At 44.1% G+C, this 27,451-nt stretch overlaps 1 protein-coding gene across 3 annotated transcripts; it reads left to right on the top strand.

The window, feature by feature from the left end:
• Positions 1-368: 368 nt before the first annotated feature.
• Positions 369-26,175, top strand: Srsf12 (serine and arginine rich splicing factor 12). 3 transcript variants are annotated; one of them, XM_039109432.2, is made up of 5 exons: positions 369-1,445; positions 16,672-16,776; positions 18,951-19,054; positions 19,214-19,355; positions 23,978-26,175. In XM_039109432.2, the coding sequence occupies exons 1-5, from the start codon at positions 1,030-1,032 to the stop codon at positions 24,285-24,287; spliced, it is 1,077 nt and encodes a 358-aa protein (XP_038965360.2). In that variant the 5' UTR covers positions 369-1,029; the 3' UTR covers positions 24,288-26,175. The 3 variants fall into 3 exon arrangements, with proteins under 3 accessions (XP_038965360.2, NP_001129183.1, XP_038965361.1); NM_001135711.2 differs by having other exon boundaries at positions 1,347-1,445; positions 23,918-26,173; XM_039109433.2 differs by lacking the exon at positions 369-1,445 and adding an exon at positions 15,376-15,758 and having other exon boundaries at positions 23,918-26,175.
• Positions 26,176-27,451: the final 1,276 nt, after the last annotated feature.

Raw genomic sequence — 27,451 nt, forward strand, 5'->3', positions numbered from 1 at the left:
AATGCTTTGTCTTTTTTTTTCTTTTTTCCCCACAACTGCCCTCACCTCCCTCCTCTTTGCCTTTATGAGGATGCTCCCCCACCCACCCTCCTCTGCCCAACCCCTCCAGCATCCCTCTACCCTGGAGCATCAAACCTCCACAGGACCAAGGGTCTCCCTTCCCATTGATGTCAGACAAGGCCATCCTCTGCTACCTGTGTATCTGGAGCCTTGGACCCCTCCCTGGACACTCCTTAGTTGGAGATCTGGTGCCTGGGAGCACCGGGTGGTCCATCCAGCTGGTGTCGTTCTCCCTACGGGGTTGCAATCCTCCTTAGCTCCTCCAGTCCTTCCACCAGCTCCCCCATCAGCGTCCCTGAGCTCAAGCAGTCAAGAGCAGCAAGCGCTCCTGACTGCTGGGCCTTCTCTCCAGTCCCCATCTAAAACCCACCCTTGTATAATATTATTTAGTCATTTACACTTGAAAATGTTCCTGCCTCAGACCCTCAAACAGAAAGCTGTTGTACTAAAAGAAGTACTTAACTGCTTCAAAACAGACCTGGAAAGTGTGAGAGTAGATCTATGCATTTGTCAGTAATGACAGGTCTCAGCTGGCCTCCAAATCCTCCATAGTAGATGACCTTTGACCTTCGTGCCATCACCCTACTCCCCTGCCGTCCTAGGATTACAGGTGCCACCACCATCTCTGCTCGGGTACTGGAACAGTACCTCCTGCATGCTAGAGAACCACTCCACCATTGAGCCACACCCCCCAGTCTTTACAAGATGAATTTTATTAAGCCACCAAATGTGTTGGATTGTTACAGCAGCCCCACTGACCAATACACACTACTCTCAATTTTCCTATTAGGAAAGCCAGCCTGACTGGAGCCCACTACAAGAGGAATTCTAGGCCTGAGCAAACAAGCAGGCAAACAAAAGACTGCAGCCTACTCTCCTGTCGGGTTTCTTTGATGCTTACCCTGGTTATTGTCTTGAGGCCTTTACTGCTTAAACCACATATGCTTAAACTGCAGCAGTTCTTCTCCTATGCCCCGTGTTCAGTCGTTCTCCCCTGAGGATAGAGTTGATCTCTTCGGGGAAAGGCTGTGGCTAAGCTTGCTTGCCCCCAAGTGGCGCCCTGTCCCTGCACATGGCTCTTTCGAAGCCCTTTTCATGAGATCTTTTCTGGGCCTGTTTGGGAGAGGCGTGTCTTCCTACGGAGCACCTAGCTGGCCCGCAGCGGTGGGGTTTCCGATCTATTCCCTAGAGGCCCGGTGCAGTGGCCAGGTTTGTGCTCGCGCGGCCGCGCAGGCCCCGCGCCCCCCGCCCGCGTCTGCGGCTGCGCGGCCGGCCCGGGAGGGGGCGCGGCGGGCGGCTGGGAGCGGGGCCGCGAGCGGCATGTCTCGCTACACCAGGCCCCCCAACACCTCCCTGTTCGTCAGGAACGTCGCAGACGCCACCAGGTGAGTGAAGACGGGACCCCGCGGGAGTACGGGCCGGGAGCCGGGGTGTCGGGGTGCGGGCTGGGCAGTGGGGAGCTGTCTGGATGTGGATGCCGCCCGGCTGCCCCGGCTGTCGAGCTGCAGGCTGTCGGGGTGTCATCCGGGTGTCGGGGTACCGGTCTTGTGTTGGGGTGCTGGCCGGGTTTTGGGAGTGCTGGCCAGGTGTCCGGGTTTTGGGGGCGGGCTGTCGGGGTGTTCGGTTTTTGGGGTGCGGGTTAGGTACTGGGGCTCGGTTGTGATGTCAAGGTGTTGGCCTGGTGTCAAGGTGCGGGCTGGGTGGCTCCGGCTGTCGTGGCAGTGCTGGCCCTGGCCCTGGTGTCACTGCGCTCTGCAGGCGCCGCCCACTAACCTTCCGGAGGAACTGGGGCCGTCTTCTCCTGAAGATGCGCACCTTAGGCCTTGCAATTTCCTCTGCACTGTTCAGACAGTGCTTATGGCCCAAATTTAATATACAAAAGACTGGTCAGCTCGATTTATATGTTTTTTGTTGAGTCCTGGGAACAATCTTAGGCTTCATCATGGTTAAGGAGGCGGTTTTAATGCTAGAAGTCTGTATTTCCTCTATCCCTGTTTGAAAATTCTGTCCAGATGGTTACCAGGCATAGAGCTGAAGAAATAACCCCTTTTCCATATAGCACGTTTTCCTTTAATAGGAGCCAGAGAGAATGGGAGGGGTGACATTAATAGACACCTTCATTTCATTGGAATTGTTTAATCCCCCTTTCTAGTTCTGCAATCTTGTTCACTTAAGGAAAAGTTGAAGCTCAAGGGTTTTAAGGAGCTACCTGGACCTACACAGACACAAATGTACACAGCTATTCACTTGTTAGTTATCAGGGGTAATCATAATTGGTGTTTGCTTTGGTTAGGTGGAGAGAGAGAGAGAGAGAGAGAGAGAGAGAGAGAGAGAGAGAGAGAGAGAGAGAGAATGAATGAATGAATATGAATTAGAGAATCAGAGAATGAATATAGTCCAGGCTGGCCTCAAATTCCCTACATAGGCAAATGACCTTGAAACTTCTGTTCCTGGTACCTCCACCTCCCTCCCAAGTTCTGGGATTACAGGTGAGCCCCATCACCAAGCTGATAATTTACTTTTAGGAGAATTAAGTACTTTAACTTTAATCACTGTAAACATACATGCCACCCCTATAGACTGTGACTTAATAGAATTTTAAAAGATGCCTGGGTTTTATGGTTCTTCTCTTAGCCTGTTTATCGGGACATTATTACATAGGAAGCAAAATTAATATTCAGGTAGGCTAAAAAACAGTTAAACAACTTGAACAGTAAGCCCAGGGTCTTCATGGCATGTTTTCGAAAGAAACTCCATAGATTGCCAATTCAAGTGGCCACAAGAGCTAGGCAGAGTAGTGCAGATGGGTGGAGGGACCAGCTTAGAAGGCATAATAGAACGGTACAGCCTGTGACAGATGAACACGCGCCATCTAATGGAAAGTCAGGTTGGCACTTTTTCTTTTCAATTCTAGGGAATCAAGCCCAGAGTCTGCACATGCTGGGCTCCCTACAGAGCTATAGTTCCTGTGACATTGATTCAGTTTTGTAGCCCAACCAGGACTTGGGTTTTTTCCTCTTCCTACGTCAACCTCCCCCGATGGCTGTGATTATGAGTGTGTTCCACCCTTCCCCCAACCCCAGCGGCAACTTGCCTCAACTTCCTTTCAAGAGATATCAGAAACCTGGATTTTTGTGTGCCTTGAATGGATTTTAAAACATTAGCATTACTAGCTACGTAAGAGGCCAGCACGATGTGGTCTCCATGAGTAAAGATGTAAACTTGAGGATCTGAGCTCTGCCACTGGGATCGACACAGTGGAAGAAGGGAGTAACTCCCTCAACTGCTCCTCTGACATAAGCCACATCCACACATGCACCACAGCTAAATAAAGATGTCTTACGTTGAATAGTGTGAATTCCCACCTTTGTAGATCTAGAAAGTATAAAATATTGGCTATTTCACAGAGTTTTCAGATGTTCAGACATGGTGCATACTAAATAAAACCTATCTGGGGGGGGGGTGTCGCTCAGTAGTCGATTGCTCGCCTTAAATGCAGGGGGCCTTGGCTTCTGTAAAGTAACGACAAATAAAAACATGTCTTCATGCGACTACTAGCCTTGGGTCCAGGTAATCCTCCACCGAGTGCAGAGCCTGATAATTGGGAGGTACTAATTCTGTTTTCTGTTCTTTCATCACTTTGTAGCCTGCCACTGGGGAGGTGATCAGAACTGAGATTGTCCTGCACTAAGAGAATGATAGTTTACAGAGTTTGTTAGTATTCACAGTGCGACAGATCCCTTGTGAAGGCATTTGAATAAGCCAGGGAGGCGGCTCCTCAGGTTAAAACACTGTGGCCCAAGCCGGACAACCTCAGCTCAATCCCCAAGGCAAGGAAAGCAGCAGAGCTGAGTCCTTCATGTTGTCCTTGGACGTCCACGTGAACATGTGCTGTGTGTACCCACACACATACATGCATGCAGAAAGTAAATGCGATTTTTTTTTTTTTTAGAAACTTCACATGTACTACCTTATTGAGTTTTCACCCTCCTGTATGTCTGTATGTCTTAGTTAAGGTTCCCATTGCTGTGATAAAAGACCATGACCAAAACAACTTGGGGAGGAAAGGGTGTGTGCAGCGTATGCTTCTACATCGCAGTTCATCTTTGAAGGAAGTCAGGACAGGAACTCAAGCATGGCAGGAACGTAGAGGCAGGAACCTGATGCAGAGGCCATGGAGGGGTGCTGCTTACTTGCTTGCTCCACATGGCTTGCTCAGACTGCTTTCTTGTAGAACCCAAGACCAACAGCCCAGGGGTGTCCCCATCCACGGTGGACTGGGCCTTCCCACATCAATCACCAATTACGTGATTAAAATAAATGGCCTACAGCCTGCCCACAGCCCAATCTTATGGAGGCATTTTCTCAGTTGAGGTTCCCTCCTCTCTGATGACTCTAGCTTGTGTCAAGTTGACATAAAACTAGCCAGCCCTCTGTATGTACAGTTGAATTTTATTTCAGTTTTTGGAGGTAGAATTTCATCATGTGGTGTAGGCTGCACTTAAATGCATGGCTATCCATCTGCCGTAGCCTCCTGAGACTATATGGTGTGAGAGTGTTTGCTTGCCTGTTTTCAGAAAAGAAGTCGTGGAGCCTGGGTCTGCCTGGAACGCTCTATACAGACAAGGATAATATTGAACTCCTGATGCTTCTATCCTTCCTCTGCCCCTTTATCCAGTCTAGAGTCTGTATATTTTTTATTAATCCCATTTACAGATATGAAACCAAGACTTGTAGGGTCGTTCTAGTTAGGATTTCCATTGTTGTGAACAGACACCGTGACCAAGACAACTCTTATAACTCTTAACTCTTAATTGGGGTTGGCTTACTGGATCTCAGGTCCAGTCCTTTATCATCATGGCAGGAAGCACGGCAGCGCCTAGGCAGGCATGGCACCTGAGGAGCTAAGAGTTGTTCCGCAGGCAAACAGAAGACTGTCTTCCAGTGAGCTAGGAAGAGGGTCTCAAAGCCCACCACGACAGTGACACACTTCCTCCAACAAGGCCACACCTTCCAATAATGCTACTCCCTGGGTGGGTCAAGCATATTCAAACCACCACAGCGGTTAACGTAGCTTACTTAAACATGCATAGGAGGTGAATGGTGTGACAGAGCCCTCATAGAAAACCTATATCAACAATTATTTGTACAATGTCTGTCTTAGTTAATTAACAATGTGTTACTTTGCCACTTTTGTCAGCTTTGAAATATCAGTACACCTATGAAGAAAATAGCTACATACACTATGATTTAAAGTATATGGAAATTGATTTTTAAATGTGTATTTAATAATATGGTAGATGTATAAAAAATATATATGACTATATAATGACACTGGAAGCAGAGTGGTGCTACATCCCAGCACGTGGGAGCCAGTGGGATCCAGAGTTCATTGCCAGCTTGGGCTCCATGAGGCCCTGTCTTTTTCCATGATTGTCCTTACAGGCACATGATGCCACACCTTTAAATATCTTGTCTCAAGAGAAAGAAAGAAAGAAACAAAGAAACAAAGAAAGAAAGAAAGAAAGAAAGGAAAATAGGAAGAGAAGAAAAATAAAATGAGATTGTAAAGAAATTTATTTGTCTGATTTTCTTCATGTGCTTTTTAAAAGTGTGTGTGTATGGGGGTGTTCATGTGTATATATGGGGGCGTCAGATGTGTATGTATGGGGGTTATGAGGGTGGTCAGGTGTGTGTGTAAAGATGGGGGTCAGGTGTCTTCCTCTACTATTCTCTACATTCATTCATTCATTTTAGACAAGGTCTCTCACTGAACCCAGAGCTCACTAATCCAGCTAGATTATCAGGTCAGCAAGCCCAGGGGTTCCATGTCATGGAGCAGGACTATTTTGGTTACTGTTCTATTGCAGTGAAGAGAAACAATGACCAGTGCATCCTATAAAAGAAAGCATTTAATTGAAAGCATACTTACAGTTTCAGAGGTTAGCCCATGATCATCGCGGTGAGGAACATGGCAGCAGGCAGGCAAGCATGATGCTGAAGCAGGAGCTGAGAGCTCCCATCCTGACCCACAAGCACCAGGCAGAGATAGTGAGACTTGGCCTGGTGTGGGCTTTGGAAAACTCAAAGCCCAGCCCCCAGGGACATACCTCCTCCAACAAAGCCTCGGCTCCTAATCCTTATTTAAACAGTCCACCAACTGGGAACTAAACATTCAAATATATAAGCCTATGGGGGCCATTCTCATTAAACTACTACAAGACCTTTGATCCAATTAATAAAAGCACAGTTGGCTGCGTCTACAGCATTTTGCCATGTTGTACCTATGGGCACGCATATGCAGGCAGGTTTTTCCATGCAGCTTTGTCAGACAACCTTTGGTGTTAATTATCCCTCCTCATATTCTCTCCTACACCCTGCCCCTCCCTTCCCCATTTAATCCTTCCTGTTCCATTTCCCCTTTATTCCTTTATAAAATGATACTCTATTTCCCTTCCTTAAAATCCCCCTCCTGCCCCATAGCTCCTGACTAATTACATAGCCTCCATTGGAATTCCAAGTGAATTACCCACATCTAAAAGCTAGTTTCCATCGATGAGAGAAAACATCTAACGTTTGCTGTATGGGTCTGGATTACCTCACTCAGGATGATTGTTTCCCAATCCATTTGTTTATGGGAAAATCTCTTTCTTTTTATCTCTTTTTCCTCTTATTGAAAATAGATTTCTTTTCTTCACATAATATATTGTGTTTACGGTTTCCTCCTTCTCTACTCCTTCCAGCTCCTCCCTACCTCCTTTCCCATCCAGATCCCTCCCCTGACTGTCTCTCATTGGAAAGCTATTAGGCTTCTGTCATGAGAGGTGGAATAATAAAATATAAGAAGATAAAATAAAGCCAAATACATTGGAATTGGACAAAACAAACAGAAGGAAAAGAGCCCAAGAGAAGGCACAAGGAACAGAGACTCACGTGTTTGCATATTCAGGAATCCTATACAAACACTAAACTGGAAGCCATTGTGTGTGGCACACACACACACACACACACACACACACACACACACACACACACACACACAGGACCACCTGTAGAGCACTGCTGAGCATCAGGCCTACCCACCAGAGTAGTTTGTTTTCCCCGGTGAGACTCCTTGGAGGAAACTGAATTTTCATTCGCAGCGGTTACCAATTGGAAACTGCTCCTGGGTTAGAGATGGGACATGTGTCCACGTCTCCTCTCAGCCCTAGAACCTCATCTGGTGCAGACCCATCGCAGGCTCTATTCCTACTGCCTCAGTCTTCGTGAGATCGTATGTGCATAGATCACGTTGATGTAGAAAGACTTCTTTCCTTGGTGTTCTCCATCCTCTTTGGTTCTTACACTCTTTCCAGTTCCTCCTCCAAGTGCCCTGAGGAGAGAGATTTAGAACCGTCCAGTCTTGGTTTGGGTTTCGTTGCTGTGAACAGACACCATGACCAAGGTAACTTTTATAAAGGGTAACATTTCATTGGGGCTGGCTTACAGTTTGGAGGTTCAGTCCCTTATCATCGTGGTGGGAAGCAAGGCAGCATCCAGGTGCTGGAGAAGGAGCTGAGAGCTCTACACCTTGATCCTAATGCAGCCAGGATGAGACCATCTTTGTAGGCAACCAGGAGGAGGCTCTCCTCTGTCCTAGTTGGAGCTTGAGCACAGGACCTCAAAGCCCACCCCCACAGTGGAGCACTTCCTCCAACAAGGTCACACCTATTCTAACAAGGTCACACCTCCTAATTGTGTCACTCCCTGCGGGACAAGCATCCAAACACACTAGTCTTTGGGGGCCAACCCTATTCAAACCACCACACATCCCATTCAGGGCTAAGTGATCCAAGGTCTCTTTTTCTCTGCATGATGTCTGGCTGTGGGTTCCTATCTGCTGCAGGAGGAAGCTTCTCTGATGATGGTGGGGTAAGCACTGACTTGTAAATACAGCGGGATGTCAATAGGCGTCATTTTATCATTACTTTTTCATTTCCTGCCTTCTTCCTTTCCTCTTTTTCTTTCTTTCCTCCTCTTCCTTTTTATTTTAGAGTACTAGTATTTGATTTTTACTCTAGATCCCTAAGCTAGCTGGTCTCTCAGGTTCTGTGTCACTCAAGGAGTGTCATGGAGTGGTCCTTAACTCAGATCAGATTATTGGGTGGTTACTCCCACGAGCTGTGGCACCCTTGCAGATCTTGCAGGCAGGATGGCATTGTAGATTAAGGGTTTTGCAGCGTGGTGTTTACATTTCTCTTTTGGTAGCATGTAGAGAATTGTCCTGAACCAAAGACACTAGCACATAGGCTCTACGTAGGCCCCAGCTCCGCTTCCCCGTGTTCAGTGAGTTCTATGGGTGTTACCTTCAGCAGTGGGGCCTAGCTATCAGTTTTCAGAAAGCAACCCATAGTCTTGGCAACAGCCTGGGTTGTTTGGGGGCTCCCATGAGATTCCTCTGGTCAACAACTCACTTAGATAAATAATATCTAAGTCTGGGTCAAAAGTCTGAGGGGCCAACATAACATATCAGTGGAACTGGCTGCTAGGTTCTCCCTGCCATCCCTCAGTCCCTACCCATTAAAGGGCCCTCCTGGCTGACACATCCCACCCCCTACCCTGAAATCTCCAGCACAGAGGGCGGGGTTGCTCTTGGGCCTTTCTGGCTGCTGCATCTGGTTCTGCTCTCTCCCTTCTGCCTTCCCCTCCCCCAACTCCCACCTGGCACAGCTCAGCCTGGTCATGTCTACTCTTGGTTCTCTCAGATGTCACTGTCTATGGCCTCCCACATATATTCAATAAACTTTCTCCACCATACCTAGGAGTGGTCATGTTCCTTTCCTTTTTATTTATTTTATTTTTTTTTAATTCAGATATAACTCATTCCCAGTACTAGAAGTTTCATTTGGTGTCAAGAAATGTCCAGCTGGAGCTCGGTCTCCCTTAGTATTTGGTGATTTCATTTAGATCTTCGTGTGTGCGTGCGTGCGTGCGTGTGTGTGTGTGTGTGTGTGTGTGTGTGTGTGTGTGTGTGTTAGGAAGCTTCTGATTTTATTTTTTTTTTAACAGTCATACAGTCATAATATTCCTTCTCCTTTCATCAATTAGTGGACATGTAGGCTGTTTGTGCTTCCTGGTCACTGTGACTAGAGCAATATTGAACATGGGCTTCACAGTGGGGTGTAGGGTCTTTTGTTTATATGCCCAAGAGTGGCACAGCTAGATCTTGAGATCGATCAGTCTCAGCTTCCAGAGGAACCTCCACACTCATCTCCAGAGTGGCTGCAACAGTTTGCACTCCAGTCAGCGTGACTAAGAGTTCCCCTGCTTTGAGTCCTTGCCAGCTGTCTTTTTTTTTTAATCTTGGCCGTTCTGGCTGGTGTGCTATAAAATCTCAGAGCCATTCTAATTTGCATTTCCCCGATGGCTAAGGATATTGGACCTTTCTTAAACTGTTACTCAGCCATCGGCGTTTCATCTCTCAGCCACCCTCTGTTTACTCTCCATTTTTAATTGGGTTATTTGTTTTCTTGATATGTAGGGGTTTTTTTAGTCCTTTGTATATTGGAGATATTAACCATCTCTTAGACATGTGGTTAGTAAATCTTTTTTTCCATTTTGTAGGCTGCCTCTTCACTGGAGTGATGGTGTCCGGTGCTGAATAGAAGCTTTTTTGTGTAATGAGATCTCATTTGTCAGTTGTTGGTCTTAATGTCCGCTATTACGGTCCTGTCCAGAAAGGCTCCTCCTGTGCCTATAGGATCAACCACATTGCAACCTTCTGCCCGGAAAGACTCGGGGTATAATGTCTTATACTGAGACCCTTGATCTTTGTTGAGTTTTATCTGCAACTAGATATGGATCTAGTTTCATTCTTCCACATGCAGCAAATCCAGTTTGAACAGGACCATTTGTTGAAGATGCTGTCTTTTCTCTAGTTTTTTGTTTGTTCGTTTGTTTTTGTTTGCCTCTTTGTCAAAAATCAGGAATTTATAGTTAGGTGGACTTAATATCTGGGCCCTCAATTCTTTTCCATTTATCTGCTTTGATGCCAGTATCACCCTGTTTTTATTACTGTAGCTGTCTAGTAAAAGTTAAAACCAGGAACGGTGATGCCTTTGGGAGTTCTTTTATTGTTAAAGGTTGCTTTAGGAGTTTGGAGAGATGGCTCAGCATTTAAGAATATGTTTGCTCTTCCAGAAGACCCGGGTTCAGTTCCTAGCACCCACTGACTGCTCACAAGCGTCTGTAACTGCAGTTCCAGGGGCTCCAATGCCCTCCTCTGGCCTCTGCTGTCACTCTGATGCACACGACACACAGACAGCATGCAGGCATAACACCCACACGCATAAAGTAATAATTTTAAGAATTGAAAAGTTTTTACGGGTTTCCATGTAAAGTTTGATATATGTTGTTCAATTCTGTGAGGAGCTGTGTTGGGGATTGTGTGAATCTGTAGATGGCTTTTGATAGGATAGCCATTTTACAATATTGATTAACCAGTCCATAGGCATAGAAGATCTTTTCTCCTAGTATCTTCTTCAATTTCTTGAAGTTTTATAGTATTTCACTCCCTTAGATCTATCCCAGGATTTTTGTTTTTAAGTTTTTATTTCATTTTATTTTATGTGTTTTGCCTACATGTATGTCTATGCGCTATGCGCATGCCTGGTACCCAAAGGAGATCAAAAGAGGGCATCCGATGCCCTGGAACTGGAGTTATGGACAGTTGTAAGTTGCCGTGTGGGCCTGATGAACCGAGGTCCTCTGTTAGAACAAGTGCCCTTAACCACTTCCCCACTGTCCAGGCCTCCCAAGACATCTGCCTTTGTTCCCCATCCCCTGTATTTCTCAGTCAGTGTGCTGGTTGTCTGCAGCAGGAGGGCTACCGGTTTCATGCAGTTTTGCATCCTGCTACTTCCCTAGATGCATTTATCGGCCGTATGTTGGCTGTGGACTATTTAGGGTCTTTTATGTATAAATCGTATTATCGGCAAACAAGGATATTTCACCTTCTTCCTTTTCTGTTTGTATCCTTTTTATCATCTTCATTTGTGTCTGGGCAGGAGTGGAGAGGCACTTATCCTGGTCCTGATTTCAGTGGAAATGAAAACCTTCGACTTTGAGCGTTACTCGATGTTGCTTTTCTAAACTTTATCATTACGTCGTTAATGTGTGAGCGAGTGCTCCATCTTTTGGACGCAGGCACCTAGTGTCATCCATCTTCCTCTTATCCATCTTCCTCCATCCACCTTCGCTGCGCCCCACAGATGCTGTATGCTTGTTTTCACTTAATCCCAGGAAGTTTCGCATTTCCCTGATTTCTCCCTTGACTCAACTTTCATTAGGTAGTGTGTCGTTTAGTCTCCACAGGTTCGTGTCCTTTCTGCCATTCCTATTACCATAGGTATACACACAGCATTACTCTTCAGTGGTCGGATAGGATGCAGGATGTTATTTCAGTTTCCCCACATTTGTTGAGCCTCTGCCTTGTATGTGGTTACCTGCGGAGACAGATCCGTGGGCAGCCAAGAAGAATGTGTATTCTCTAGTGTTTGGGTGACTGTGCTGTACATATATTGGATCTATTTACTCTGTGATGCCATTAACTCCAGAGAGTCTCCGTTTAGTTTTCGTCTAGGTGGGCTGTCTATTGGTGACAGCTGGGTACTAAAGTCACCCACTATTGCTGTGTGAGGGTCAGTATGTCATTTTAGACCCAATTTATGAAACCATTTGCCCTGCGTTTGGTACATGCATGTTTAGGATTGGAATGTTTGTTGGTGGATTTTCCTTGAGTGAGCATGGAGTACCCCTCTTTACCTCTTCAGACTAATTTTGGTTTGAAGTCTATTTTGTCAGATATGAAAATATCTACACTTGGTTGCTTCTTGATTCTGTTTTCCTGTGACTACCAGCTATCCTTTTGCCCTACGGAGGTGTCTGCTCTAGACGATGTGGGTTTTTCGGACGCAGTACAAAGAAGGATCAATTAGTCTGTGTGCTTTTATTGGGAGACCAAGACCTTTAATACTGAGAGTTGTTATGAGCAATTAATTAATTAATGTTATTAATTCTTGTTTTGTTATCATGGTGGTGCTTTCTTAGATTTCTTAGACCACGTGCCTTCTCTGGAGTTTGATCACCTTTCATGCTGAAGCATTCCTCTATTCCCCTTCTCAGTTCTGCTTGACTGACTGTAAATGCCTTACATCTGTCTTTATCGGGAAACAGCTTTCTCTCCCCGTTAGTTACAACTCGTGGTTTTGCTGAGTATAGAGGGCTGGGTTGGCACCATGGCCTCTCAGAGCTTGTAGAGCACTGGTTCAGGTCCTTCCTGGTTTTGTGGCCTCCAATGAGCAATCAAGTTCTGGTGACTAGAAAGATGGCTCAACAGTTAAGAGCTCTGGATACTCTTCCAGGTGACCAGAGTTCAGTGCCCAGCACCCGTGTGATGGCTCACAACTGTCTGTGACTCCAGTCTCAGGATTCGAAGCCTCTTCCGGCTTCCCTGAGCACCAGACATATAAGCATCACATCTACATACATGCAGGCAAAACACTTCTGCACAACCTCTGCACATAATGTCAAAGAAAAATTTAATATATATTAAATTATATTATATATTAAATATATTACATATTAAATTAAATACACACACACATATATATATATATGTATATATATATATAATCTTTAATCCCAGCACCTGGGAGGCAGAGGCAGGTGGATCTCTGAGTTCAAGGCCATCTTGGTTTACAAAGCAAGTTCCAGGACAGCCAGGATGATTAAGCAAAGAAACCTTGTCCCCAAAAAACAATCAAACTGAAAAAAAAAAGTCTTAAGAAAAATTACTGTAATTCTGATGGGCCTGTCTTTATTTGTGACTTGATCTTTCTCCCTTGAAGCTGCTTGTACCCCTTTTAGACGTCCTTTACATTTGGTGTTTTGATTGTTATGTGTTGAGAGGAGTTTCCTATTGGAGTCTATTTGGTCTTCTTTATGTTTCTTGTACCTTGATAGGCACCTTCTGTTTAGGCTGAGGGGTTGAGGAGGTTTTCATCTGAGGCTTCATTGAAATACTTTTGGTGCCTTTGACCCGGTTTCTTGACTGTCTTCTGTATCTGTAATTTGTAGGTTTGGTCTTTTCATAGTGACCTAGATTATTCCCTGGATATTGTGCTATTGGTTGTTTTATTTTAGATGTAGTATTTTCTTGACTGGGTCCATTTCTTTTACCTTGTCTTCAAGACCTGATGTTCTCTCTTCTACTTGATCAAGTCTTTTGGTGATATTTATCTCTGAGCTCTTTGTTTGACTTCTTGAGAATTTTTAAAACGTATTTTCTTTTGGTTTTTCTTCAAAGATTTTTTTCCTTATTAACTTCTGTTTTCATATTTTGAATTGTGCTTTTTTTTTTCAAACTAGTCTTTTTTTAAAAAAGACTTATTTATTTGTTTTATGTAAGTACACTGTAACTGTCTTCAGACACACCAGAAGAGGGCATTGGATCTCATTATAGATGGTTGGGAGCCACCATGTGGTTGCTGGGATTTAAAACTCAGGACCTCTGGAAGAGCAGTCAGTGCTCTTAACCACTGGGCCATCTCTCCAGCCCCTTTATTTATTTTTCATTCAGCAGTTTTTTTTTCATGGACTTCAGGCATTTATCCATATCCTTTGGAGCACCTCAGACATATTTATTGTTGCTATTTAAGTTCTTATCTTATGGCAAGCTAAGTTGCCTTTATCAATGAATATTTCGGGGGGGGTGCAGGCTTCTGGGGGAGACATGCTGTCATGGTTGTTCGTGGTGTTTGTGATTTGCAATGGGATGGAGGCATCTGGGGTAAGGTTGTTTGTGGCATTTCTTGGTATGCATATCTGGTTTCATTTTTGTTGAGCAAGTGTTTAGAACTAGGCTTGCTGTTACCACAACTTGTAGACCAGCTGGCTGAGGCTTGGTTTCCAGCCTTGGGGCCACTCTGGGTTTCATGGTGGGGCTCCCCATGGTCTGTGGTTAGGGCTGTTGAAGATATGGCTGACATTCAGGTATATAGGAGGCAGATGTTCTTTTTAGAAAACCCATTCCTTCTGACTTACTGAACGAAGGAGTGAAAGGAAAAAGACATGGTCATGCTAATAGACTATTTGAGATGACAGCCAAACAATATTAAATAAAGTGTGCCATAAAGTAGATACTGCCTAGGGCAGATAGTAGATTTCTAGTCAAGTTAGATCAATCTCTATGTTATTACGTAAAGCTGCTAGCCTACTGATATATTGGGCCATCAAGATAGCTCAAGAGAAGAAAAACGCTCAATGTGCAATCCTGACCACCTGAGTTTGATCCCCGGATCCCACCGTGTAAGAGAGAACTAAGTCTTAAAAGCTGTCTTCTGACCTCCACACGATGCTTTGGCATGCCCAGACTCCCAGACACACATCGTACGCACAAACATACAATAATATTAAATTAAAATGTACAAATTTAATTGAAAATCAGAGACGTTATTGTCTAGTCCTCAGAGAAGTCGGTTAATATCACTCACATGACCACAGGCTTTCTGAATACTACGTTATATCTCGTTCCTCAGCCCTGCCTCAGGAAGCACTTCTGTCTGGGTTCTTTCATTGAGCTCTTTTCTAATGTCTGACTTCTGTTACTGACAGCAGTTTCCTTCCATTTGCTGCAGCCAGAGCAGACCTTTGAGTCTTCCTCCTCTGTGCTGTTCTGAAACACTTCTTTCTTCTGGGACATGCTTGGACCCGGAACCCTGAGGCCGAGTCCCTGTGAGTTCCCCGAGGCTGTATGCTGCGGAGATTAATAAGTGACTAGTGATTGATCCCAGCTCCATCACTCGCTAGCTCAGCGACCTCACAGACACGTTAGTCTGTCTGCAAACAACCATAGAGTGGTGAGAATTAACTCATCTGCAGGTGAACAGCTCCTTGTGTATATGGCTGCCCGCTAGCCCTGCTAAATGTGTTGTGCTTCAGTTAAATTGCAGCTCTGCAAAGACAAAAGGTGCTAATGTTGGGTACAAAGGAAACTCCTAAAGGCAGTCTAAATGAACATCCAGAAACCAGCTGGTTCCCCACCCCCATTCCCAAATTCTCCAGCTCCCAGGCTTCCCTACTCATCCTCCCTATAACCTTACTAGTCTACTCTCTCCCTCTCTCCCTCTCTCCCCCTCTCTCTCCCCTCCCCTTCTCCTCCCTCTCTCTCACTCTCTCCCCCCCTCTCCCTCTCTCCCTCTCTCTCTCCCTCCCTCTCTCTCTCTCTCTCTCTCTCTCTCTCTCTCTCTCTCTCTCTGAAAACAAATGAGAATAAACATGAAGTGCTGGTGAGGCAAGCGAATGTGTTCATAAACGAAACCGTCAGGGCCTGTGATGGAAATAACTTCTGAAGGCGATGTGCTGGGTCAGGCTTGTAGAACTTGACTAAATTTAACAACCACCTGAAATGCCTATAAAAAGTACAGACGCCCAGGTCGCTAATCCACACCTTCTGCATTAGGGTCTCCGAGATCAAGAGGACCGAGGGTGGTCTTGTTTTGATTTTCTTTTCCTTTCAAAACTGTCGGTTAAGGTGCATGAGGTGTACCCTGCAGTCTTAGCAGTTGGAGAACTGAAGCAGATCTGTGAGTTCGATGCCAGCCTGGTCTACAGAGCAAGACTTGGTTCCTCTACCCTACCATACCCCCAAAGACAGAAATGTGGGTAATTGTTACGAGACACAGTCTTATATAAGGGAGGTTTAGACAACACACTTTCTTTTAAATTTTTTTTTTTTACATTTATTTGTGTGCACCTCTCTCTGTGTTTCTCCTCTTCCTCTTTCTTTGGCTCCGTGCTTGAAGATGAAGGGACAACTTGCAAAAGATGGTTCTTTCTTTCCACCATGTAGCTTTTGAACTCAGGTCTTTAGGCTTAGCCTCATGTAGTGACAATTTTGAAATTTTGGTTTCTTTTAAAGACATAGATATATAAGACATTTTCGTTTTAATCCCAGGTGTGGAATATGGGGCTGCTTCAGACTGTCCACAGTAGCTGACTATGATTTGCCTCGTGCTCTAGCTGAGGCGTGATTTTACCAGCTGCAGAGAGCTTCTGCCATTGTCTGCCGTTTGGGATTCTGGGGACTTTTCAGAGGATCCCAGGGCACTGAGGGGTGCGGTGGGTTGTGGGCTGTTTGTTGGTGGTGGAAGTTTGCTAAGTAGCTGTGCACAAAGAAGGACAAGATTAAGAAGAAAATAGATATCCTGATAGCTAAGATCATATTTGTGCCAAGGATCTGGATGTTTCTAATCATTAATTCGTCTAACAATAATGTCGCCCCGCCCCCTTCCTGACTCCTGACTTTATTCAGGGATCTCTTCTCTTTCCCCTCTATCCTTTCTTCTCTCTTATCTAGTGTTAGTGGATTGAAAGGGCAGAGAAGGGTGGAAGGAAAGAGAACCCTCCAAGTAGCCAAATGCCGGCTACAGCCTCATATACCCTTGCCCATTGAGCTTTGCCCCACACTGACCCAAACATACACTTTGTTTGAACGTTTCAATTGGATTTCTGTAGACAAAGTATTTATTCCAGCTTTTTATATTTCTTTGCCTTGCTTCTATAATGCTCCAGGCCCGAGGACTTACGCCGTGAGTTTGGCCGATACGGCCCCATAGTAGACGTTTATATCCCGCTGGACTTCTACAGTCGCCGCCCCAGAGGATTCGCTTATGTTCAATATCCTTTACTTTATATGTGCACACAAATGTACTGCACACTGGGCATATACACACACACACTCACCACACACACTCACCACACACACACCACACACACATACACACTCACCATACACACACATACACACACACTCACCTCACACACACACACTCACCATACACACACCACACACACATACACACTCACCACAGACACTCACCATACACACACTCACCATACACACACATACACACACTCACCACACACACACACTCACCACACACACATACACACACACCACACACACACACACCATATACACACATACACACACTCACCACACACACACACACACACACGAGTGAATGAGATCAACATTGTCTAATTAAATGTGTTTGTTTCTTTATCTCAGAAAAGCTAAGACAGTCCACAGCAGCTGGTGAGCGCCTCCCTAGTTTGAATCTACTCGTTAGCTAAATGTAAGCCAAGCAGTCTAGACAAAAGGTATCTAAGTTCAAGCAGTAAAGAAGGCTGGTGGGCACTGGTGTGAGACCTGGAAGAATGAAGCCTTTTTCAAGCAAAGGACAAAGCAATCTTTGAGACCAACTTTCTTACATTTATATAGCGTTCTGGAGTCAAACCCAAGACGGATTTTTATTGGTTCTACGTCTCTTATAAAGTGCACTTTGCAAGTCCTAAAAATTAAAGATGGCGGTTCAAGGTGTAGAGTTGCTGGAGTCATTGCCAGGCCCCTTTTATATGCAGTTTTTTTGAGTTTCCTTGTTTGCTTATTTGCTATTTTAAGGAAACTAGTAAACAGAGCCCAGCATGATGACTCATACCTTTAATCCCAACATTTGGAAAGCAGAGGGATCTCTATGAGTTCAATGACAGCATGGTTCACACAAGGAGCTCCGGGCCAGCCAGAGCTACAAAATGAGACCCTGTCCCAGAGAGAGAGAGGGCGGGATCTGTGAACACCCTCCCGAACTAAGCTATTTACATTTTCACACAGCTACTGTCCATTATAGTGAGGCTTGCGGTCATATGCTTTAGATTGGGGCGTTGAGCACAGCACTTCAAATCAGTATACAGGACTCCAGATGTTTGCAGATTGTTTTTGAATGGAAAATGAACATTGGTGTTCCTAGGTATGGTTGTAGAGATGAGAGAGAAAACAGCCAGAGGCATCTGGAAGGTCCGGATTGAACAGAGCCATGCCAGGGAGGAGGTCGCTGGGGATGGACCAGGAGCCAAGAGGCCAAGAGCACCAAGGCAGCATGGAGCCAAAATGGCTGGATTATATAGGGGAAAGAGGTTGGGTGAAGGGAAGGGAAAGGAAAGGAGGAAAGGGGAAGGGAGGGGAGGGAAAGGGAGGGGAGGGGAGGGGGGAGGGGAGGGAAGGGAAGGAAAAGGAAAGGAAAGGAAAGGGAAAGGAAAGGAAAGGAAAGGAAAGGAAAGGAAAGGAAAGGAAAGGAAAGGAAAGGAAAGGAAAGGAAAGGAAAGGAAAGGAAAGGAAAGGAAGCCCAGAGACTTTAGGGTAGGCTAGGCAGCCGGGATGACTCTGCAGTTGATACTCAGTGATACTGAGACTGGCCACCAGCCTCCACTTTGATATGTTAATAGTTACCTCTGTTAGCCATTTGGCTCTGGTTTCTTTGAGCCCAAACAGTTTTCCCAGTACTTTATACTTACATCCCAAGTAGTCACACAGAAGGGATTGTTTATAAGTGGACCCCATTCTTAAATGACCAAAGTAGTCTGTTGGCTTAGTTTACTTTTTCTGTTGCAGTTCTATGAGTCATTTCTCTTGAACTTCATGAGTGAACTTTAATGCCATAGAACTTTTACCTGCAGAATAAAGCTTCTGCATGCAGATATTTTCAGGGAAAACTTGATGGATCCTTATTCTGAAAAGCAGGAGGAAGCCTAAACATTCTCTTATAACGCCAGCTAATTTGGGATTAATTGTTTTCTCATGCTTCCAATTATGTCTACTGTTTATTTTTGTATTCATGTTTCTAATCACAAGAGCGCATTTGTTTTCATAATAGGATATAAAAGCTTCTTTGGTTACTCATATTAAAGCCACCACTTGGTTTCCTTATTGACTTAATTTCACATGTAAATAATATCCTAGGAATATTTTTATTTACTATCTGATGTCCTAAGTGTCCTTAACAACTGATCACGTTTGAAGATGTTCGTGATGCCGAAGATGCACTTTACAACCTCAACAGGAAGTGGGTATGTGGCCGGCAAATTGAGATACAGTTTGCGCAAGGTGACCGCAAAAGTAAGTGTAAATGACCATTAGCCCTTGCTTACTTAGCCGAACAAGCGTCAGCAACAATAGCGTTTATGTAAAGTTCTTCAGAAAATGATACCGACTGAGTGGCAGCTACCGCGGTTTCCAGGTAGTGAACTGTTAGGAGCCTTGTTCTTCATATTCTAGCACCAGGTCAAATGAAGTCAAAAGAGCGTCACCTGTGCTCCCCGAGTGACCACAGGAGATCCAGAAGCCCCAGCCAGAGGAGATCTCGAAGCCGGAGTTCCTCATGGGGAAGAGACCGGAGGCGCTCCGATAGCCTGAAAGAGTAAGTACGGAAAGAAACGTGGACGGCCTCATTTTCTACTCCGTCTGGCAAGCGTTTTAAAGAACTACTGGAGAGGTGGAGGGGCCGGGTTCTTGGGTGATTTCGTTTAATATACATAAACTGTCTTTTGTAGAAAGACATGTTTTTCTCTATCATATATTGTTTTTCTGAACACTGGGGTTGAACTCAGGACTGGGCCGATCCTAGCAGGCACTCTCCTATATCCCTACTATATACCCCTCCCTTTTAAGCTTTCTGTCTTGAGACAGGGTCTTGCTATTGTCATTTCGATTGTGTGTGTTATAAGTACATGTTCATGCATGTGTGTGTACATGTATTCATGTGGGTGTGAATGCATGTGTGTGGTTAGTTTATGAGGTGTCTATCTTGAGTCTCTGTACCTTAGTTTTTAGTAACAGAGTCTCTCACTTAAACTGAAGCTATCATTTAGCAGACTGGCTGGCCACTGAACTGGAATCTACCGTTCTTCACCCACGGCATGCCTCAGTGCTGGGTTTACAGATGTTCACCACTGCCCCCTAACTTCTTTAAAGTGCTATGCAATCCAGGCTGGCCTTGAACACACTATTTAACCCGAGTCAGGCTCAAATTCAAAAAGATCCTTCAGCCTCTGCCTCCTAAGTGCTGGGCACCGCAGCTAGCTCACTGTTGTCCAACGTGGAGCTATTGGCTATATTCCAGTGCTTTTAAGTGGTTGCTTGTTTTAAGTATCAGGGGACTATGACTTAATTTTAAGTAGACAGATACCATGAAGCCGACCACAGTGGCGCACACCGTAATCCCAGTATTGGGAGACAGGAGCTACGTATCTAGAGCTGTCTCAGCTTCTTCTCCCCAAAGAAAACATGTCCACAAAAGAGATGACAGACACCTCCCCTCCCCAAGTGTGGTGAAAACAGAAGCAGGATGTGGTGGATACCACACGTCCCGTGGCCCCAGCAGTCAAGGATGCAAAGAGCAGGATCTTAAGGTCAAGGCCAGCTGGGGCTTCACAGTAAGACCCTACCCCTAAATAAATGCATAAAATAATATATACTCAACAAACAAACTTAGGACTTTTAGACAAGTGAAATGTTCCTAAAGGAACCCAATAATTCAGAATTTCCTCCTTTGACTTCTGAAAAGGAGTGAACTCAAAAGACGTGATAGAGCTGTTTATGAAAAGGAGGAGGCCAGCTAAAGTTAAATCAATTTATTCTTGCTTGCTTGTTTGTTTTGTTTTTCAAGACAGGGTTTCTCTGTGAAACTTTGAATGTCCTGGAACTCGCTCTATAAGACCAGGGTGGCCTTGAACTCAGAGATCCACCTACCTTTGCCTTTTATTCTGTAATTTATTCTTATATGTTGTTAATGTATTATTATTATTATTAAGAACCAGTTCCAGCTATGCTCATTATATAGAAGGGAGTAAATTTGTTAAGAAAAGACGTTTGCAGGTTATCTATCTTTCTACGTAGCAATTGGTGTCTATTTTACTAGAAAATACTAAATCAAAGTGGAAATTAAATGGTGATACTATTGAAAGAGTCATTGAACTGAATCGTCGTGCCTAACTTCTCTTAGATATTTATGGTTTAATGCCTTAGCTTTTTCAGGCATGTGGAGTTTTAAAGGTGGTTCTGATCTTAATGAATGATCTGAACATCTGGAAAGGTTGTGGGAGGGGTCTCAGGACTCTGAGGTCACCAGCAGCTACATGTAGAGGTCAAGACTAGCCAGGGCCACAAATGTCCCAGGCTGAAAACTCAAACAAAAAGAAGAAAGGAAGGGAAAGGAAAAAGAAAGACATGATTGCATTATAGAGCCGGGCAGGTGGTTTCCCCAGTACCATGCAAAGGCTGAGCTTGCCGGCTTGTGCTTCTACCCCAGCACTAGAGGAAGCAGGCAGGAATATCTCTGAAGCTTGCTGGCCAGCCAGTCCAGCCAGTTATTGAGATCGGAATTCACTGAGAAACCCTGTCTCAAAAAATAAAAGGGGAAAGCCATAGAGTAAGACACTCAGTGTCTACATCTGACTCCAAGTGCATGCGCCCTGTAATCTTAGCTACTCAAGGCCTGTCATGCTTGGCAACTTAGTGAGACCCTGTTTAAAAATAAAAGTTACAAAAAAAAAAATAGCTGCTGCCTATTTTTTTAAAGCACCTGCCTAGTGTATACAGATCCCTTGTTTAAATCCCCAGTACCATGGGCGGGGGAACCTAGGCTGTTGCCAGGCACCTTTATTTAACCTTTTAGAAGTCACAACCCGGGTTTCTGTCCCTAGCACTATGTCTTTTAAATTTTAAGTTCAGTTCTTGAATTTCTCAATTGCTGTTCTCTTTTTACTGGTCTCTTGGAGTCGTATCCTATGCGCTAACAATATAGAGACTGTTAATCACCATTGAGCAATAGCAAAGATGTCTGATGCCCTTCTTTAGCCTCTACATGCTCGCACATGCATGCAGCCCCTGTCCTAACATACATACATATATATATATATGTGTGTGTGTATATATATATATATATCTCCCTCCCTCCTCTTGAGACACGCACATGCACACTCATGCACACTCATCCATGCACACACACGTAAACACACACAGTTAAACATAAAGACAGCCAGTTACTTCAGGAGAATTTGTGGGCACATTTTAGGAATTGGTCTGCAATGTACCCATTTCTGGCATTTTTCTCTTAAGTCCCTGCTGCTTTGGTGACTTTGAACTCTGAGGATTATAACTCAAGTCCTGCTTATGTTGATCACTCTCTAATGCCTTCAGATTATAGACGTCGTGAGGAAGGTTTTGTTTTTCTTTTGATAGAGAGCATCAGTCTGTAAGCCTGGAACTTGAGATCCCCCTGCCTCGGCCTCTTAGAATGCTGTCACTATCATGCGGGATCATAAGCAGTCACTGCTCTTACAAGCATTATTTACGAACCGTAAACTTTTCTTCCTATTTATATTTATTTTCTTCCGATTTTTATACTTGCTAGCAGTTGTTTAACCCAGCTGGGTGTTGGGTGCATGCCAGTAATTCCAGCACTTGGAGGGTGAACAGGCGAGTCACAAATTAGACCCTGTCTCAAAAAGACATTTGAGAGGGAGAGGGAGAGGGAGGGAGAGAGAGAGGGAGAGGGAGAGGGAGAGGGAGAGGGAGAGGGAGAGGGAGAGGGAGAGAGGATGAATATGAATGTGAATATGCTTAATCTAGTCTAAATATACAGGGCTTTTTGCCGAACTAAGGTGTACAATATAGAACCGTATATTCTAGTATAATAGATATTACAGACTTGTTATGTCTGAACCAACAGTATGAATGGTAAAGTTAGAATTATTTATTTTAGGGCCAGAAATATAGTTTGCTGGTCGAGCATTCATGGAGCAAGCACACAGACCTGGGTTCTGGCCCTATTGCTGCCCCCCAAAAAAAAAAAAAAAAAAAAAGTATCATGAATAAACCACTAATTAAAACACGATGTGCTAATCAGACATCACATCATATGATGAACTTAGGCAGGAAAGATTTATCTTGCTCAGCTCCAGAGGCTCCAGTCCATAAAAGGCTGGATCCATCGCTGTGGGCCTGAGGTGAGGCCACTATCGCGCACGGAGTTTATAGTGAGAGCTGCTCGATTCATGGCAGACAGTAAGCTGGGGGAGAGAATAGGTGATAGGAAACAAAAACAAACAAAAAGAGCTTCTCCCTTCCTCCTTCCCTCCCTCCCTCCCTTCCTCCCTCCTTCTTTCCTTCTTTCTTTCTTTCTTTCTTTCTTTCTTTCTTTCTCTCTATCTCTCTCTTCCTTTCTTTCTTTCTCTCTCTCTCTTCCTTTCTTTCTCTTTCTCTCTTTCTTTCTTTCTTTCTTTCTTTCTTTCTTTCTTTCTTCCTTTCTTTTTCAGTTTTCTTTGATAGGGTTTCTAACTGTCCTGGCACCTGGTCTGTAGACCAGACTAGCCTTGGTGTCAGAGATCCTCTGCCTCTGCCTGCCGAGTGCCCGGATCAAAGGTGAGCACCACCAGCAAACTGGTGAAAGAAAGAAGCAGCAGCTTTCAAAGCAGCCCCAGTGACCCACTTTCTCTAAGAAGGCCTCACCCCCTACCTTTTACCTCCTCCTGATAATGCCATATCCTAAGAGTCCATCAAGGAGTTAATCCACTGGTTCGGTCAGAGCCCTGAGGATCTAGTCACACCCGCCAAGTCCCCTAAGCTGGCCACCAGGCCCTCAGTACTTGAGTCTGGGGAGGATTTCCCCCCATTTTATCCGTATGGATCTTTTACCTGTATGTATGTCTGTGACTCAAGTGTATGCAATACTTTCAAAGGCCAAAAGATGCCAGATTCTCTGGAACTGTGTGACCGACCACGTGGCCGCTAGGATCCTCTGGAAACCCAGATCCTCTGGGAAGAGCAGCAAGTGGTTTTAGCCATCTTGACACCCCCTGTGGGGTATATTTCATATTCAAACCACAGCACACGTTGAGTGTCATAGAGCACATCAGGAAGTGCTGTCTTACCCTGCGGTCTTGAATACGGTACATGCTCTAATGGTGTGCATGCTTTCAGGTCTCGACACAGGCGATCTTCTTACAGTCAGTCTAAATCTCGTTCCAAATCACTACCCAGGCAGTCTACCTCAGCGAGGCAGTCAAGAACACCACGAAGGAATTCTGGATCTAGAGGACGATCAAGATCCAAGTCGCTACCGAAAAGGTCCAAATCGATGGAAAAGTCACAGTCACGCTCGCCTCAAAAGCAGACTGTCTCGGGAGCAAAACCCAGATCGCACGGACGGCACTGTGACTCCATAGCAAGATCCCCATGCAAGTCTCCCAGAGGGTACGCCAGTTCGGGGTCGAAGACACAGACAACGAAACATTCTCACTTCCGGTCACACTCCAGATCCCGGAGCTACCATCATAAAAACAGTTGGTGAACAGCAACTTCCAGCAGAGCCACAGAGCCCTGCTCCAAGTCGTCACGGCTCATCGTGCTTAAAACTCTTCAAGGCTTGTAGAAATGCGAACCGGTGTTAGTTACTTCCGGCATGTGCAAGGAATAAAATTGCCCTAGCTTTGGTTAATAAATGTTTTATCTCGATTTAAGGGCTCATCCACAACTCACTCACTGTGTGCAATGTCGCCTTTGCATAGCCTGTACCTGGTTCACGCGGTAGCGAGGGGTACTTTCCGAAAGATGTTGGTAAAACGGAACCAATGCAAAAATTCTACTTAGGTATTAAATACTGTCGACAATATCCTTTACAAGAATATTTTTATCCTAAAGCACTTTTCACATAAAAAGTAATCGTGACTCTGTAATTGAATAGGCCAGACTTAAGCTGTTTTGACATCGGTGTCTTTCTTGTGACTTCTGTTTAAGCCTGAGCCAATTCCTGGTTGATACTTGTTCAAATTACAGCAGTCTGAAATCTCAAAAGGTAAAACTTATGAAGATTCCACAGCCGTTCAAAAGATAGCTAAAAGACGCTTAAAAGATAACTCAAAGAATGTTCCATTGTTTTTGAATACAACAGCACAGACCAGTTGACTTGAGATTGTTATCCATATTTGTTTAATCGGCTTACACAAAGCCAGGTGTTGTGGTAAATGCCTGTGATCCCAGCCCTTGGGAAGGGGTAAAACCAGCATGGACCGGGCTACATGAGACCCTGTCTAAGGAAAATAAATAAATACTTTTTGTTTTTTGTTTTTTTAAAAAAGAGAAGTAAAACCATTTTAGAAGTTCTAGATTTTGAATGGCTTGAGAGTACTCTAAAAATTATGGTGTGGAACACTCAGAATCCACAAAAACTCATGTTAAGCCTTACATATTTGAAGTATAGTACATTTTGTATAAATCCATATTTATACCATTATTTCTATATAGCTATTTTCATCTGCATTTTTCTTTTTAGAGCTCTAGTTCAGTATCCTAATTATATAAAAATCTGTTAAAAATTAAACGCAGTACATTATATTAAGAAGTACTAGCTACTGAGATGGCTTGGTGGGGACAGCCACCCTCTCACCATCCAAACCTGGCAACCTGATAGCTAGCTGGGCACCTTGAGTGCAAACTCATGGAAGCCTCAAGGGTGACTCCTGCAGACTCTCTCTGACTTCCACACTTGTACTATGGTATGTGTGCACATGCAGACACACACACACACACACACACACACACACACACACACAAACACACGAAAGAGAGAGGGGAAAGGAGAGAAAAGGAAGGAAAGAATGGGAAGGAAAGAAAGAAAAAGAAAGAAAGAAAGAAAAGGTCTCTATTAAACAGCTTTAAGGTATTTGACTTTTACTCTACATTTTTTAAACCAAATAACTTTGTTGACAATTGTTGCTTTTGTATTGTTGTAACTTAGAATTTCTTTCACAATGTGTTTGAGGTTTACATTCAGAGAGTTTTAGTAGATCTGTGATCAAAAATGGTTTGCATATACTTGTCAAAGAGATATGTTTACAGATTTACTCTGTTAGATCTCATTACTGAAACACACTCGGTCCTTACAGCTAATATTTATGCCTGGAATACCTAAGAAACTTGTCTTACATTTTCAGTATTTGGAGCCATGTCGCTTCTATTAATTTCAAATATAAAGTTCCATTTTCCTTTGCATTTTAAATCCTCTATGTGAGAAACAACTTTACAAAATAATTTGTACATTGGTGATCTTTGGAGAAGTACCACAAATTGATGTATATTATACTCCCTGAATATATTTTCTCTATTTAACCATAGCAAAAGTTATTTATTTCGAAAGTTCACTCTGGTGTTCCTCTGTAATAAAGCAATTATAACGGAGAGTTTGACGTGCTATCCTGACACGTGTATGTGTATATGCTGTTGTCTTCTGTGATGACTAGCATGTATAAAGCCTTGGGTCCTTCAGTCCAGCACTGTAGGAGCAGGGGTTAACTATACTTTTACAGTGTCTTTACAGTTACAGATCATTTTCTCAGGGGATTATTATTTCAGAGGTGCATGACTTTTCCTGGGGAATTTGAACAAACTTCTATTTGCCACAGAAAGGATCCCATGTTGCTTCTATTAATTTCAAATATACAACAGACCAATAATAATATTCTACCCAAGTCTAGCTTGGGGAAGGGACAAGTTGAATTAGGCTTACTTACAGAAGAGCTTACAGGCTGCTATAAGGTACTTGTTGGGAGGAACAAAAGCCTCCCCCAACAAGTATGTCCTGTGTCCCATGTCCTGTCTCATGAGGCTTCCTTCCCTTTCTACAGGGGATGTTAGTGGCCTCTTGGTGGGTTGTGAGGGTCCTATGGATTAACCATGGCTGCTCTGATTTCTACATGCACTGGCCACATCATGCCCAGATAACAGCATTCTATAGCACTTAGGGGAAAAAGTTCATACATTCCTAAACATTTTAAACTATTCGCTTAGGTTTGCCATGGTTTTTCATTATAGCGCTGTTTCCTAAAGGTTCTAGGAGAAAGAACACTGACCCAAACCATCAAGGCCAAGTAAAGCAAGCAATTGATTAAAGCAAGCCTTTTTATTCATGTACATGGGATATCTCCCCCTGAATGTGGGGTTCAAGAGATCATTACTGGGCTTGAGGAAGACAGGACTTTTTAAAGATCAAGGGTAGGAGATTTCCAAGTGGGGGATTGGACAGGCAAATAGGCAGGGTTACAGAAGCAGAACATAAACACATTAAATTATTCATAATAACATCCTGAAACAGACATGGTTGCTAGGTGCTTATAACAAGGTAGTCACAGCGACAGGTAGTGGTTACAAGGTAGTTCTAGATGGTCAAAATAACCTTCTGAAACATAGATACAGTTGCCATTTCCTGGAACAGGCAGCACAGAGCCATTTGTGTTAAGGATACATGTGGGGCACAGCCCAGTCTTTAAGAAACAGAGGTTTAATCATAAACAGAATTAAACCTAGTTTGTCTTTACTCTAAAATGGCTTTTAAACCCAAGATGGAGGCAGAATGGCTCATGGGTACCTAATGCTGGGGAGAATACTGTTCAGTCTGGTGGAAATACAGAATGATAGTGGCTTAAATAACTTTTTAAATTTGTATTATATGTATGGGCG

Source organism: Rattus norvegicus, chromosome 5, assembly GCF_036323735.1.
Source record: "Rattus norvegicus strain BN/NHsdMcwi chromosome 5, GRCr8, whole genome shotgun sequence".
NCBI lineage: Eukaryota > Metazoa > Chordata > Mammalia > Rodentia > Muridae > Rattus > Rattus norvegicus.

Excerpts from the sequence above, each read along its gene's own strand:
- Srsf12 (XM_039109432.2), top strand. The coding sequence starts at position 1,030 with ATGCCCCGTGTTCAGTCGTTCTCCCCTGAGGATAGAGTTGATCTCTTC. Across the intron at positions 1,446-16,671 it reads AACGTCGCAGACGCCACCAG|GCCCGAGGACTTACGCCGTG; the intron begins GTGAGTGAAGAC and ends ATAATGCTCCAG. Across the intron at positions 16,777-18,950 it reads AGAGGATTCGCTTATGTTCA|GTTTGAAGATGTTCGTGATG; the intron begins ATATCCTTTACT and ends ACAACTGATCAC.